The sequence below is a fragment of the Scyliorhinus torazame genome, chromosome 14 (assembly GCF_047496885.1).
Source record: "Scyliorhinus torazame isolate Kashiwa2021f chromosome 14, sScyTor2.1, whole genome shotgun sequence".
NCBI classification, from domain to species: Eukaryota; Metazoa; Chordata; class Chondrichthyes; order Carcharhiniformes; family Scyliorhinidae; genus Scyliorhinus; species Scyliorhinus torazame.
The window spans coordinates 200,972,705-200,987,849 of NC_092720.1; the positions used below are offsets into that span (position 1 = coordinate 200,972,705).

Consider the following 15,145-nt stretch of genomic DNA (forward strand, 5'->3'; position numbering starts at 1 on the left):
AGCAGCGGACACCACTCCGGCGCCATACTAGCCCCCGAGGAAGGGGTGAATACCTGGCCTGGAGACCCATTGACGCCGGAGTGGCTCCGGCCACTTTTGACGCTGGCTTCAGAAGTTGCCCGCGGGATCGGAGAATCCCGGCCCGTGTTAACATGGCTGGTGCAGTTCAGTTTCTGGGGTGAAATTCTCCGGTATTGGCCCGATGTCCGCCGACCGGCGCCCATAACGGCGCAAATCAGTCGGGCATCGCGCCGCCCCAAAGGTGCGGAATCCTCCGCATCTTGGGGTGGCCGAGCCCCAACCTTAAGGGGCTAGGCCCGCCCCAGACTAATTTCCGCCCCGCCAGCTGGCGGAAAAGGCCTTTGGTGCCCCGCCAGCTGGCGTGGAAATGTCATCTCCGGGTGGCGCATGCGCGAGAGCGTTAGCGGCCGCTCACGGCATTCTCGCGCATGCGCAGTGGAGGGAGTCTCTTCCGCCTCCGCCATGGTGGAGACCGTGGCGAAGGCGGAAGGAAAATAGTGCCCCACGGCACAGGCCCGCCCGGGGATCGGTGGGCCCCGATCGCGGGCCAGGCCACTGTGGGGCACCCCCCAGGGCCAGATCGCCCCGCGCCCCCCCCCCAGGACCCCGGAACCCGCCCGCGCCGCCTTGTCCCGCCGGTAAGGTAGGTGGTTTAATCTACGCCGGCGGGACAGACATTCTAGCAGCGGGACTTCGGCCCATCCGGGCCAGAGAATCGCGGGGGGGGGCCCGCCAGCCGGCGCGATTCCCGCCCCCCCCGAATCTCTGGTGCCGGAGAATAAGGCAACCAGCAGGGGCAGGATTCAGGCCCGCCCCCGGCGATTCTCCGACCCGGCGGGGGGTCGGAGAATCTCGCCCCATGTCAATGATATTGATGGTGGGGTATTCAGTGATGTGGGGTGGGATTCTCTCACCCCGGGGCCGGGCCGGAGAATTGCCCCGACGCCGGGACGCGATTCTCCGGAGAGCGGTGCCATTGGCGCCGGCGCGGTCGGCGTGGTGCCGGTCGGGGTCCGCTCTACAGGGACCCCCTGGTGATTCGCCGCCCGGGATGTGCCGAACAACCGTTCCAAAAACCCGAGTCCCGCCGGCGCCGTTCTAACCTGGGGCGAAATTCTCCCCTAACGGCGCCAATCAGACGGGCATCGTGCCGCCCCAAACGTGCGGAATGCTCCGCATCTTTGGGGGCCGAGCCCCAACATTGAGGGGCTAGGCCGACGCCGGAGGGATTTCCGCCCCGCCAGCTGGTGGAAAAGCCTTTGGTGCCCCGCCAGCTGGCGCGGAAATGACACCTCCGGGCGGTGCATGCGCGGGAGCGTCAGCGGCCGCTGACAGTTTCCCACGCATGCGCAGTGGAGGGAGTCTCTTCCACCTCCGCCATGGTGGAGACGTGGCGGAGGCGGAAGGGAAAGAGTGCCCCCACGGCACAGGCCCGCCCGCGGATCGGTGGGCCCCGATCACGGGCCAGGCCACTGTGGGGGCACCCCCCGGGGCCAGATCGCCCCGCGCCCCCCCCCCCAGGACCCCGGAGCCCGCCCGCGCCGCCTTGACCCGCCGGTAAGGTAGGTGATTTAATTTACGCCGGCGGGACAGCCAATTTATCGGCGGGACTTCGGCCCATTCGGGCCGGAGAATCGAGCGGGGGGGGGGGCCTGCCAACCGACGCGGCACGATTCCCACCCCCGCCGAATATCCGGTGCCCCCCGGTGGGGGGGGTCGGAGAATCTCGCCCCTGGTCTTACCCGGCGGGACCTCGGCGTGGAAGAATCCGGGGGCGACCTGTGGGGGGGGGGGGTCTGATCCCGGGAGGAGCCTCTGCTGTGGCCTGGCCCGCGATCGGGGCCCACCGATCGGCGGGCCGGCCTCTCGGGCTGGGGGCCTCCTTTGCTCCGCGCCGGCCCCTGTAGCCCTACGCCATGTTGCGTCAGGGCCGGCGCGGAGAAGGGAGACACCGTGCATGCGCGGAAATTCGGCCGGTCCCACTGCGCATGCGCGCATCAGACGCCGGGATCCCCTCCTTTTTTCACCATCTCTCTCCCCTCCTTTTCTATCCCCACTTCCCTCTCTTTCCCCTTCCCTGTATTTCCCCTGTATGGGCCAGAATATCTGCTCCTGCGGCCATGTTTGACGTCGTCGGGAAATGCTATTGCATTTAGGACGGTGTCCACACTTCGCCTCAGGATCCGAGAATCCCGCCCGTTAATGCCATTGAATGTCAAAGGGAGATGGTTTGATTCTCTCTTTTTGGAGATGTTCATTGCTTGACCGTTGTCTAGCCATTTTGGGAATGTCCGAAACACAGCATCCAGTTTGGCTATTCACCAATCAGAAAGCAACACTTACCTAACCTTCAGGAAAGGGGGGCGGATTCTCCGCCCCCCCCGCCCCCCCCCGCCCACCTCCCCCCGGATCGGAGAATCGCCGGGGTATGGCGTGAATCCCGCCCCTGACGGCTGCCGAATTCTCCGGTGCTGGGGATTTGGCGGGGGTGGGAATCACGCCACGCCGGTCGGGGACCATTAGCAGCGGCCCCCCCCCGGCGATTTTCCGGCCTGCGATGGGCCGAGTGGCCACCCGTTTTCGACCAGTGGAGGATTCCGCACCTTTGGGGCGGCCCGACTCCGGAGTGGTTCACGCCACTCCTCGGCGCCAGAATTACCCGCCCCGCCAATTCCCGTAGAATCCCGCCCGGGATCTTCGAAGAGCTGAAGTTTCGATGAAGGTGTATGCAGGTGTAAGAAAACAGACCAACAGTACCCACTTAGGCTGGGTCAAAAGACCACGTCAGTGCCTGCCTCTACAGAGGCTACCTCATCCAGACACCTCCACCATCCCGCTAAAACAGTCACAAGATCTGGGTTTGAGGTAAAATTATCTCTTACTCTCTCTTTTGTCTCTGTACCCATCTCCTCTTCCCTATCTCCACCTTCCGTCTCTCATCTCCATCCCTCCCTCCCATCTCTACCCTTTTCCTTCCTGTTTCCCCTCCCTTTTTCACCATCTCTCTCCCCTCCTTTTCTATCCCCACTTGCCTCTCTTTCCCCTTCCCTCTATTTCCCCTTCTCGCTCTCTTTCAGTCTATCTTTCACCTGTTTCTCTCTCTACAACCCCTTCTATGTCTCGTCTTCTCTTTCAATCTCTGCCCCTCCTTCCCTCTTTCCCTTCTCCCTCTCTGCTTTTCTCTCTCTTTCTCTAATTTCTCTCTTTACCTCCCCCTTTTCTAGGTCCTCTACCGTCCCCCCTTTTTCAGTGTCACATCCTTCACTGTCAGTTGTATAATGGGAAAAGGATTTACATCAGGCTTTGACACATGTTATGGGTCCGGGTTTACAGAACCCCAAAGTGTTTCATGGAGTTCAACCGACCCACAACTTTTAATAGATTGTGGTGTGGGAAGCACACGGCGTACTCTCCAGGTGTGATACAGCAGAAATGGACAAGTGGTTTTTAAAACAAAACAATGTTTATTCTATGAACTCAAGTTAACCCTTTTAAAACAAACATTGAATATCTTAACACCCAATTCTTCAAAGATAATGCCAAAAGACTACAACACGAAATAATCCTTCAAACTGTTCCTTTAAACATCCAAAAGACTTCAAACCTTCAAAAATCGGAGAACATTAGGTTACATTCAATATATTTATAGTCTTTGGATTGCAGAAATCAACACACGAGCTCTGTGTTTCTTCCTGCAGCTCACAGCAAAACACACAGACCCTCCCAGCTGCGTTCTCAAACTGAAGCTCAAAAAACGGAAGTGAGCTCAGCTCCACCCCCCCCCCCCCCGCCCCCCCACCCTCTGACACCACTTCAGTGATATGATCAGCTCCATTTCTTAAAGGTACATTGCTTAAGCATCCATTTCTTAAAGGTACCCTCACATGACACACATTATCAAACAGATCTGACACAATGCCCCAACAACCAAAAGTCTACATGCTGAGGAATGACCCCAAATGGAGGACTGCGCCCCTGACCCACCTTCCTCTCCTATTTTATAGGGCACCCGCCTTGGTGCCCACCCAGTTGGTGATCAGTTTACCCCTGTGAATGTTAACCTCTTGCCTGTCTCCCCATCCCAGGATTCGCTGGGCAGCGATGTGAGATTAATATTGACGAGTGCTCCAGCACGCCATGCCTGAATGGGGGGAAATGCATCGATGGTCCCAGCCGTTATGATTGCGAGTGCCCAGAAGGTGCGTGCTGCTTTTTTCAATCAATGGTCGTGTTCGATGGTCAATGATTGCTATCCACCAGGGTCAACATGTAACTGGAGATGAAACTTTTGAGATTTCTGTGCCCTGTATGTTACTGGAACAAAGGAATTGTGCGTTGCCTCATTGTATATGTTGCATTTTTTCGAGTTCTGGCACTGACACGTTGCTGTCTGCTGTATAACTGTTCGACGATTCAATAGTTTATTTTTCGGGGTTCTAAGCTCACTGTTTTCCCTGTGAGTTCTTCACCCCACCTGATCTCCACTGCCTTCTGACCCGCCAATACCATCAGCTCCTTTACACTTCTCCCACTGTCTCTTCACTCTTCACTCTCTCTCTCCCTCTTCTTCCTTTCTTTTGTCCATCTCCCTACCCCCCATTCGCCATTTCCCCCTCTTTCCCCTCCCATTCAGTCTTCTTGTTCCTCCTCCCTTCCCTCTCTCCTGAAGGTAGTCTTATCTTTCACCTGTTTTTCTCTCTCTACAACCCCTTCTATGTCTCGCCTTCTCTTTCAATCTCTGCCCCTCCTTCCCTCTTTCCCTTCTCTCTCCGCTTTCCTCTCTCTTTCTCTAATTTCTCTCTTTACCTCCCCCTTGTCTAGGTCCTCCCCCCCCCCCCCCCCCTCCTCCCATCTCCTGAGGGTGTTGACTTCTTTCTGGCTTCAGTTCTGAGCTTGCAGGCATCCCTCTTCTGTTCCTCTCTCAAGAACCCATTCTCACAGAGTCGTTGAGTTATACTGTGCAGAAAGAGGCTCTTTGGCCCATCGAGTTTGCGCTGGCCATTGAACACCTATCTATTCTAGCCCCATGATCCCATTTTCCAGCAATTGGTTCGTAGCCTTGTATATTGTGGCATATCAAGTGCTCATCTAAGTGGTTCATGAATGTTGTGAGGGTGCCCACCACAACCACCCTTTCAGCTCGCGAGTTCCAGATTCCCAACAACCTCTGGGTGAAATTTTTGTTTCCTCAAATCCAAATCCCCTCTAAATTTCCTGCCTTGAATCTATGTCCCCTGGAATTGATACCTCTACTCAGGGGAAAGGTATCTCCCTATCGGCCCTCTCTATGTCCCTCATAGTTTTGGATTCTTCGATTTGGAGACTTCGCCCCCCACGTCGGTGTGGGAACGGTGGGAAAACTGGCGCAAAACGGCCACCCATTCCCCGTTTTGCTCTGGGTTAGTAGGACGGCAGTGTAGAGCGCCCGGGTCTAGCTGCCGATAAGGCCTTCAGAATTGCCGCGCATGCGCAGGGCGGCGGCTGCGGTGCCTCATGGCGGATGCCGCTCGCGGAACTCGCCCGCAAAATAATCCCCCCCCCTTCGGCCGGCTCGTGCGCCCCGGACCGCCCCACCACTGTGCCCGCAGCCCCGAATAATATCCCCCCCTACCCGCGGAACGGCCCTCCCTCCCCCCCCCCCCCCCCGACTATGGCGGCGCTAGACTCAGTCCGCAGCCCCAACGCTGAGTCCCCGACGGGTGAGACCACACCGGAACTCGGCCGGTCGGGGCAGAGCATCGGGTGGCCGGTCTCAGGCGATGGCTTGATGCTGTGGGTACATGGCGCGGCATACTCTGCCAGTACGGCGCTTTGGAGGGGGTGGAGCATCGTGGAAGTGGCACTGCCCCCGATTCTGTCTGGAATTTGGATTCTCCGGCCCATCGCTGAACGCGATTTCGGGGTCGGTGCCGGAGAATCCACCCCACGATCACCCCTGACAAAGCCTTGATTAATTCCAGACTCACTGTCCTGTAATTGCCTGGTTTATCTCTACTTCCCTTCTTGAATGATGGTACCACATTAGCTATCCTCCAGTCCTCTTGCACCTCTCCTGTGGCCAGAGAGGATTTGAAAATTAGCGACAGAGCCTCTACAATCTCCTCCCTTGTCTCACGCAGCAGCCGGGGATACATCTCATCTGGGCCTGGGGATTTATCTACTTTTAAACCCACTAAACCTTCTTAAACCTGCTAATCGGTTTAATTATACCACAGTTCCCCTCCCTGTTTCATATACCAACATTGCCCTTCTCCGTGGTGAACACAGATACAAAATACTCATTTCATATCTCGGGCGGGATTCTCTGATCCTGCGGCTAAGTGTTGACGCTGTCGTAAACGCCGGAGCGTTTTACGACGGCGTCATCTGGCCCCTAGGATCAGCGATCCTGCGCCGCACAGGGGGCCAGCATGGCACTGGAGAGCCCCACGCTGCTCCAGCTGCCGATCCGGGCATCAGCACAGGCGCCGCGGGTCCGCGTATACGGTGCCTTCTCCGCGCCGGCCCCGATGCAACATGGCGGAGACCCACAGGGGCCCGGCGCGGAGGAACATAGGCCCCCACCGGGATAAGTCCGCCTGCCGATCGGTAGCCCCGATCGTGGGCCAGGACACCGTGGAGGCCTCCCCCCCCCCGGGGTCAGATCCCCCCTTCCCCTCACTAGGCCACACCCCCCCCAGCAACATGAACTCCCAGGTCCCGCCGGGTAGGACCACACGAGAACGACGCCGGCGGGATTCGGCCTAACCCGTTGGGGAGAATCGCCGGGGGGGGGGGGGGTCGTGTTGAGTGGCCCCCCGACCGGCGCTGCGCTGATCGCACCGTCGCCAATGGCGCCGATTCTCCGGTCGCCATAGAATCGGCGGACTGGCATAGGAGCGGCGATGCGTTATTCGCACCCCCCCGCCCCGGCGATTCTCCGACCCGGCATCGGAGAATCCCGCCCCTCATCTTTTGGCTCCACACAGATTCACATTTTGGTCCTGAATGGGCCCTACTCTTTCTCTGGTTACCCTCTTGCCCTTAATATACTGATAAAACATGTTGGGATTATCCTTTATTTTGTCAGCCAGTGTTTTTTCATGCCCCCTCTTTGCTCTCCTAATTTATTTTTTAAGTACTTCCCTGTATTTCTATACTCCTCTGGGACATGCATTTATTTAAGGTCCCTGTATTCGCCAGGAGACTTCCTTTTTTCCCTTATCCAATCCTGATTTTCCATCACATCCAGATTTCTCCAGACTTATTGTTCTCACCCTTTACCTTTGTAGGAACCTGTTGGCCCTGTACCCTCTCTATTCCCTTTTCAAATGACTTCCACTCTTTTCAAATGACTCTCTCTTTCACTGCCTCTGTTTGTCTCTCTCACTATCACTTACTTGCTCTGTCTCTGTCTCTCTCTATCCCTCTTTCTCAGTCTCTCTCACTCTCTTTGTCTGTCTCTCTCTCACTCACTCACTCTGACTCCCGCTCTCTCTCCCTCCCTCTGTTTGTCTGTCTCTTTCTCTTCCAACGACTGCCTGTCTCTCTCTCACTCACTCACTCCGTCTCTCTCACTTTCTCTTTCAACGTCTCTGTCTGACAATCACTCACTCGCTGTGTCCCTCTATTTCTCCCTCTCACTGATTATCCCTCCCTCTATCTCTTTCTCTCTCACTCTTGATGTGTTAAGTGAGTTGGTTCAACGTTGACTGCAACTGGATGCAGTGAAATTAGAATCAGGCTTCTGACACAGGAGATGGTCCAACACTGTTTTATTGAACTTCCTGATTGCGGTACATAGTCTGCTGTGAGTTGACACTCTGTCAATCTAACTGATAACCTCCTACTGGCTTGACCAGACTATCTCTCTACCTCATGGTGATAGTGCTCACTAGCTTGTGCACTCTTACTATCTCAGTAGCTGTGTCCTGCAGAGAGAGGGAGAGTCTTAATGCCCTGTGTGCTTTATAGTGGTGGTGTCCTGTCTGGTGATTGGTTGTTATGTGTCGTGTGTGTTCATTGGTCATCCTATGTGTCAATCACTACCGGTCTGCATCTCATTATATACATGAGTGGATATTATGACAACTCTCTCCCTGTAGGGTTTGAAGGGATGCTGTGCCAGACAAACATTGACGACTGCCTTCAAAATCCATGTCACTACGGGACCTGCTTGGATGGGATTTCTGGCTACTCCTGTGCCTGCGTGCCCGGGTACACGGGACGCATCTGCAACATCGAGATTGACGAGTGCCTGAGCCGTCCCTGCCAGAATGCCGGGCGATGCACAAACCTGGTGAACAGCTATCGGTGCATCTGCCCGCCTGGGATCACAGGTAACCAGAGTGGTGTGGGGGGGGGGGGGTTGGCAGGGTTTGGATAGCTGAGGGTGGTGACAGGTGGGCACTTGGGCAGCAGAATTCTCTCGATGGAGCATGGGAGACCCTCCAACCAGGAGACCAATGGGTTAGTCACACCGGAGAGGTGATTCCCCACATGGCTGCGGCCCACTTGTGGGAATATCCAGGTTTTTCCAGGAAATGAAGGGTAGTCCCCAAGGCAGAGCAACCATTAAACCAGCGGGAACGTTCATCGGGAAGTGCTTGTCTTTTCAAAACGTTCTCTTCTTGCTAACTGAAGGAAACGTTGGAGTTGCGATTAATGAGGGCTGGTTGGCTGGGGTGAGCTTCACACAGTTGGAATAAGGAGGAGGCTGCTTGCTCTCATTCGGCCGTGGGAGGGCAGGGCCTCACGAGGATCAGTGTTCCGGGTGGAAGAACAGAGGCAGCGGGGAGGTCGTGTTTGCATTCCCAGCAATGTCATCCAGCATTCCGATGAAAAAAAGGCTCCTATTTCCGCAGTGCCTTTCACCAAACCGGGACATCCCAGAGCGCCTTCTACCCAATGAAATACTTTTCAAAGTGTAGTCACTGGGCAGGATTCTCCAGCTCCCCAGCCGCGTGTTTCTCAATGGCGGGCCATTCGGTGCCGGCAGAATTCTCTACCCCCTTTGTTTGGGCAGCACGGTAGCATAGTGGTTAGCACCGTGCCTTCACAGCTCCAGGGTCCCAGGTTCGATTCCCGGCTTGGGTCACTGTCTGCGCGGAGTCTGCACATCCTCCCCGTGTCTGCGTGGGTTTCCTCCGGGTGCTCCGGTTTCCTCCCGCAGTCCAAAGATGTGCAGGTTAGGTGGATTGGCCGTGCTAAATTGCCCTTCGTGTCCAAAATTGCCCTTAGTGTCCAAAAAGGTTAGTAGGGATTATTGGGTTACGGGGAGAGGGCGGAAGTGAGGGCTTAAGTGGGTCGGAGCAGACTCGATGGGCCGAATGGCCTCCTTCTGCACTGCATATTCTGTGTTCTAGATTTCCCATTGAAGCCACTCCACACCGCCAGGGAACCGGGGAGGCAGGGCTGGGTGCGCTGCCCACAGGGAAAGCAGATCCCAACGGCCAGAGAATTCCAGCCACTGTTGTCATGTAGGAAGAATGACAGCCAATTCGGGCATGGCAAGATCCCGCACATGATCCCGCGACATGATCATGATGAAATAAACATGTTTTTGCGATGCTGGCGAGGGATAAATTTTGTTCAAAATGCCAGAGACAAAAGTGATGAGGGATCTTTATATGTCAGGAGGTGGGGGATTGTGTTTAACATCATACACTGGGGCTGGTTTAGCACAGGGTAAAGAGCTGGCTTTTAAAGCAGACCAAGGCAGGCCAGCAGCACGGTTCAATTCCCGTACCAGCCTCCCCGAACAGGCGCCGGAATGTGGCGACTAGGGGCTTTTCACAGTAACTTCATTTGAAGCCTACTTGTGACAATAAGCGATTTTCATTTCATTCAAGAGGTGTCCCAACTGTACAGTACTCCCCTGGGCTTCGTCCTGGTTTATGTGGCTGGGGTAGGATTTGAACTCACAAAGCCCTGACTCGAAGTGAAAGTGCATCTGCCGACACGGCTGAAATGCACAACAGTTGAAGAAGCGTTGCCAGTGAGCGTTGCTGCAGAGCTGTCATGGTGCGACTGGTCGATGACAGAGTGCAATTGATTCATGACTGGGTTATTGAGACAGACTTTTCAACACGCACACCTCCTCTTGTTTTGGTTTTCATTTCCTCTTTTCTCTCTTTCTTGAAGGGCCGCACTGTGAGATTGACATTGATGAGTGTGCCGGGAAGCCGTGCCAGTCTGGCTATTGCAGGGACTCTGTCAATGGCTACACCTGCGTGTGCGAGCCTGGTTTCACAGGTAAAAGTAATCAGTTTCCCTCTTTCCAACTGATCCCTCGCTGCTCTTTTGTAATGGTGCACTTTCACAGACTTCACTAGTGAACAAAAAAGGATTTACTTCCAAGTTATCCTCAGCAGCAGCATGTTTACAGCTAATTCCAACATACCTCTGACCTAGGAGAACCCCCCACCCCCCTCGGGTGATTCCCCACTCTGAGTCCTGATTGGTCACCCAGACCAGGTGACCCTTACTCTGCTGTGTTTCCCTGAATGGGATAATCTTCCCACCTTTGTTGTACTTTCTGCTAAAATGAGGGAAAATATTCTCTGTCAGTGGGGTACTCACTTGGTGCCATTAAGCAGCAAATTTTAATTTGCTTAAATTTGGACTTCCAGAGCTAGATGGCTGTTGCCTGGTCCCACATTTCAAACCTTCCTTGCATCAACTGCAAAACTTTCAAACACAGCTCAGCACAGTGTTTTAACAGTCCCCTCTCTCTCAGACACCTGTACACGGGTTGGTATAATAATAATGGTCTTTATTAGTGTCACAAGTAGTCTTGCATTGACACTAAATGAAGTTACTGTGAAAAAGTGTCTGTCTGTCAGTCCCCTCTCTGTTGGTCAGAGAGATATCTTGCTGGGTTCTATCTGTCTCACTCTATCGCAGGGAGATATACACAATGGGATCTTCAGTCCATCTCCCAGGGAGATTTCCATACACTGACTGGGGTCTGTCTATTAGTGTCTCTCTCTGAAGGAGTTGTCTATACACTGAGCACACTGACTGGAGTCTCTCAGTTCCTCTCTCTCAGGGAGATATCTGTACACTGACTAGAGTCTCTCAGTCCCGCTCTCACAGGGAGATATCTGTACACTGACTGGGGTCTCTCAGTCCCTCTCTCTCAGGGTGGTATCTGTACACTGACTGGAGTCTCTCAGTCCCTCTCTCTCAGGGAGATATCTGTACACTGACTGGAGTCTCTCAGTGCCTCTCCCTCAGGGAGATATCTGTACACTGACTGGGGTGTCTCAATCCCTCTCTCTCAGGGAGATATCTGTACACTGACTGGAGTCTCTCAGTCCCTCTCTCTCAGGGAGATATCTGTACACTGACTGCAGTCTCTCAGTCCCTCTCTCTCAGGGAGAAATCTGTACACTGACTGGAGTCTCTCAGTCCCTCTCTCTCAGGGAGATATCTGTACACTGACTGGAGTCTCTCAGTCCCTCTCTCTCAGGGAGAAATCTGTACACTGACTGGAGTCTCTCAGTCCCTCTCTCTCAGGGAGATATCTGTACACTGACTGGTGTCTCTCAGTCCCTCTCTCTCAGGGAGATATCTGTACACTGACTGGGGTCTCTCAGTCCCTCTCTCTCAGGGAGAAATCTGTACACTGACTGGAGTCTCTCAGTCCCTCTCTATCAGGGAGATATCTGTACACTGACTGGAGTCCCACAGTCCCTCTCTCTCAGGGAGATATCTGTACACTGACTGGAGTCTCTCAGTCCCTCTCTCTCAGGGAGAAATCTGTACACTGACTGGGGTCTCTCAGTCCCCTCTCTCTCATGGTGATATCTGTACGCTGACTGGGGTCTCTCAGTCCCTCTCTCTCAGGGAGATATCTGTACACTGACTGGGGTCTCTCAGTCCCTCTCTATCAGGGAGATATCTGTACACTGACTGGGGTCTCTCAGTCCCTCTCTCTCAGGGAGATATCTGTACACTGACTGGGGTCTCTCAGTCCCTCTCTATCAGGGAGATATCTGTACACTGACTGGGGTCTCTCAGTCCCTCTCTCTCAGGGAGATATCTGTACACTGACTGGGGTCTCACAGCCCCTCTCTATCAGGGAGATATCTGTACACTGACTGGGGTCTCTCAGCCCCTCTCTCTCAGGGAGATATCTGTACACTGACTGGGGTCTCTCAGTCCCTCTCTCTCAGGGAGATATCTGTACACTGACTGGGGTCTCAGTCCCTCTCTCTCAGGGAGATATCTGTACACTGACTGGAGTCTCTCAGTCCCTCTCTCTCAGGGGGATATCTGTACACTGACTGGGTCTCTCAGTCCCTCTCTCTCAGGGAGATATCTGTACACTGACTGGGGTCTCACAGCCCCTCTCTATCAGGGAGATATCTGTACACTGACTGGGGTCTCTCAGCCCCTCTCTCTCAGGGAGATATCTGTACACTGACTGGGGTCTCTCAGTCCCTCTCTCTCAGGGAGATATCTGTACACTGACTGGGGTCTCAGTCCCTCTCTCTCAGGGAGATATCTGTACACTGACTGGAGTCTCTCAGTCCCTCTCTCTCAGGGGGATATCTGTGCACTGACTGGGTCTCTCAGTCCCTCTCTCTCAGGGAGATATCTGTACACTGACTGGTGTCTCTCAGTCCCTCTCTCTCAGGGAGATATCTGTACACTGACTGGAGTCTCTCAGTCCCTCTCTCTCAGGGAGATATCTGTACACTGACTGGGGTCTCTCAGTCCCTCTCTCTCAGGGAGATATCTGTACACTGACTGGGGTCTCAGTCCCTCTCTCTCAGGGAGATATCTGTACACTGACTGGAGTCTCTCAGTCCCTCTCTCTCAGGGGGATATCTGTACACTGACTGGGTCTCTCAGTCCCTCTCTCTCAGGGAGATATCTGTACACTGACTGGGGTCTCTCAGTCCCTCTCTCTCAGAGTGATATCTGTACACTGACTGGGGTCTCTCAGTCCCTCTCTCTCAGGGAGATATCTGTACACTGACTGGAGTCTCTCAGTCCATCTCTCTCAGGGAGATATCTGTACACTGACTGGAGTCTCTCAGTCCCTCTCTCTCAGGGAGAAATCTGTACACTGACTGGAGTCTCTCAGTCCCTCTCTCTCAGGGAGATATCTGTACACTGACTGGAGTCTCTCAGTCCCTCTCTCTCAGGGAGAAATCTGTACACTGACTGGAGTCTCTCAGTCCCTCTCTCTCAGGGAGAAATCTGTACACTGACTGGAGTCTCTCAGTCCCTCTCTCTCAGGGAGATATCTGTACACTGGAGTCTCTCAGTCCCTCTCTCTCAGGGAGATATCTGTACACTGACTGGGGTGTCTCAGTCCCTCTCTCTCAGGGAGATATCTGTACACTGACTGGAGTCTCTCAGTCCCTCTCTCTCAGGGAGATATCTGTGCACTGACTGGAGCCTCTCAGTCCCTCTCTCTCAGGGAGATATCTGTACACTGACTGGGGTGTCTCAGTCCCTCTCTCTCAGGGAGATATCTGTACACTGACTGGAGTCTCTCAGTCCCTCTCTCTCAGGGAGATATCTGTGCACTGACTGGAGCCTCTCAGTCCCTCTCTCTCAGGGAGATATCTGTACACTGACTGGGGTCTCTCAGTCCCTCTCTCTCAGGGAGATATCTGTACACTGACTGGGGTGTCTCAGTCCCTCTCTCTCAGGGAGATATCTGTACACTGACTGGAGTCTCTCAGTCCCTCTCTCTCAGGGAGATATCTGTGCACTGACTGGAGTCTCTCAGTCCCTCTCTCTCAGGGAGATACCTGTACACTTACTGGAGTCTCTCAGTCCCTCTCCCTCAGGGAGATATCTGTACACTGACCGGGGTCTCTCAGTCCCTCTCTCTCAGGGAGATACATGTACACTTACTGGGGTCTCTCAGTCGCTCTCACTCAGGGAGATATCTATACACTGACTGGGGTCTCTCAGTTCCTCTCTCTCAGGGAGATATCTGTCCACTGAATGGGGTCTCTCAGTCCCTCTCTCTCAGGGAGATATCTGTTCACTGACTGGAGTCTCTCAGTCCCTCTCACTCAGGGAGATATCTGTTCACTGACTGGGGTCTGTCAGTCCCTCTCTCTCAGGGAGATATCTGTACACTGACTGGAGTCTCTCAGTCCCTCTCTCTCAGGGAGATATCTGTACACTGACTGGGGTCTCTCAGTCCCTCTCTCTCTGTGAGATATCTGGACTCTGAGTGGGGTCTCTCAGTCCCCACTCTCTCAGGGAGATATCTGTACATGTATATGACATCTACGGCCCTTCCCTCATCAATTAACGTCACTTCCTCAAAGAATTCTATTAGGTTTGTAAGACATGACCTTCCCTGCACAAAACCATGCTGCCTATCACTGATAAGTCTATTTACTTTGTGAATAGATCCTATCCCTCAGTATCTTCTCCAACAGTTTGCCTACCACTGACATCAAACTCACAGGTCTATAATTCCCTGGATTATCCCTGCTGCCCTTCTTAAACAAAGGGACAACATTAGCAATTCTCCAGTCTTCCGGGACCTCACCCGTGCTCAAGGATGCTACAAAGATATCTGTTAAGGCCCCATCTATTTCTTCCCTCGCTTCCCTCAGTAACCTGGGATAGATCCCATCCGGACCTGGGGACTTGTCCACCTTAATGCCTTTTAGAATACCCAAAACTTCCCCCTTCCTTATGCCGACTTGACCTAGAGTATTTAAACATCCATCCTTAGCCTCAACATCCGTCATGTCCCTCTCCTTGGTGAATACTGATGCAAAGTACTCATTAAGAATCTCACCCATTTCCTCTGACTCCACGCATAAATTCCCTCTTTTGTCTTTGAGTGGGCCAATCCTTTCTCTAGCTACCCCCTTTCATGACCCCTTTTAGCCCTCTTTATTGCGCGTTTGATATCCACTCCCCTGCCCTATCCCGGTAACTCCTTAACCTACACATCCCTGGACACTGAGGAGCAATTTAGCATGGCCAATCCACCTAACCTGCACATCTTGGATTGTGGGAGGAAACTGGAGCACCCGGAGGAAACCCACGCAGACACAGGGAGAAAGTGCAGACTCCACACAGACAATTCTGGAATCCAGGTCACTGGCACTGTGAGGCTGAAGTGCTAACCACTGTGTCACCGTGCCATCTCCCA

General features: G+C 54.0%; 1 protein-coding gene across 1 annotated transcript in view; it reads left to right on the forward strand.

Moving 5' to 3' along the window:
* Window positions 1–15,145, forward strand: part of LOC140390348 (uncharacterized) — a 222,817-nt gene that overhangs the window by 88,456 nt on the left and 119,216 nt on the right. The window contains exons 10-12 of the mRNA XM_072475420.1: window positions 4,107–4,220; window positions 8,106–8,339; window positions 10,144–10,254. Coding sequence (XP_072331521.1) covers window positions 4,107–4,220; window positions 8,106–8,339; window positions 10,144–10,254 — 459 coding nt within the window. The remainder of the gene's footprint in view (window positions 1–4,106; window positions 4,221–8,105; window positions 8,340–10,143; window positions 10,255–15,145) is intronic.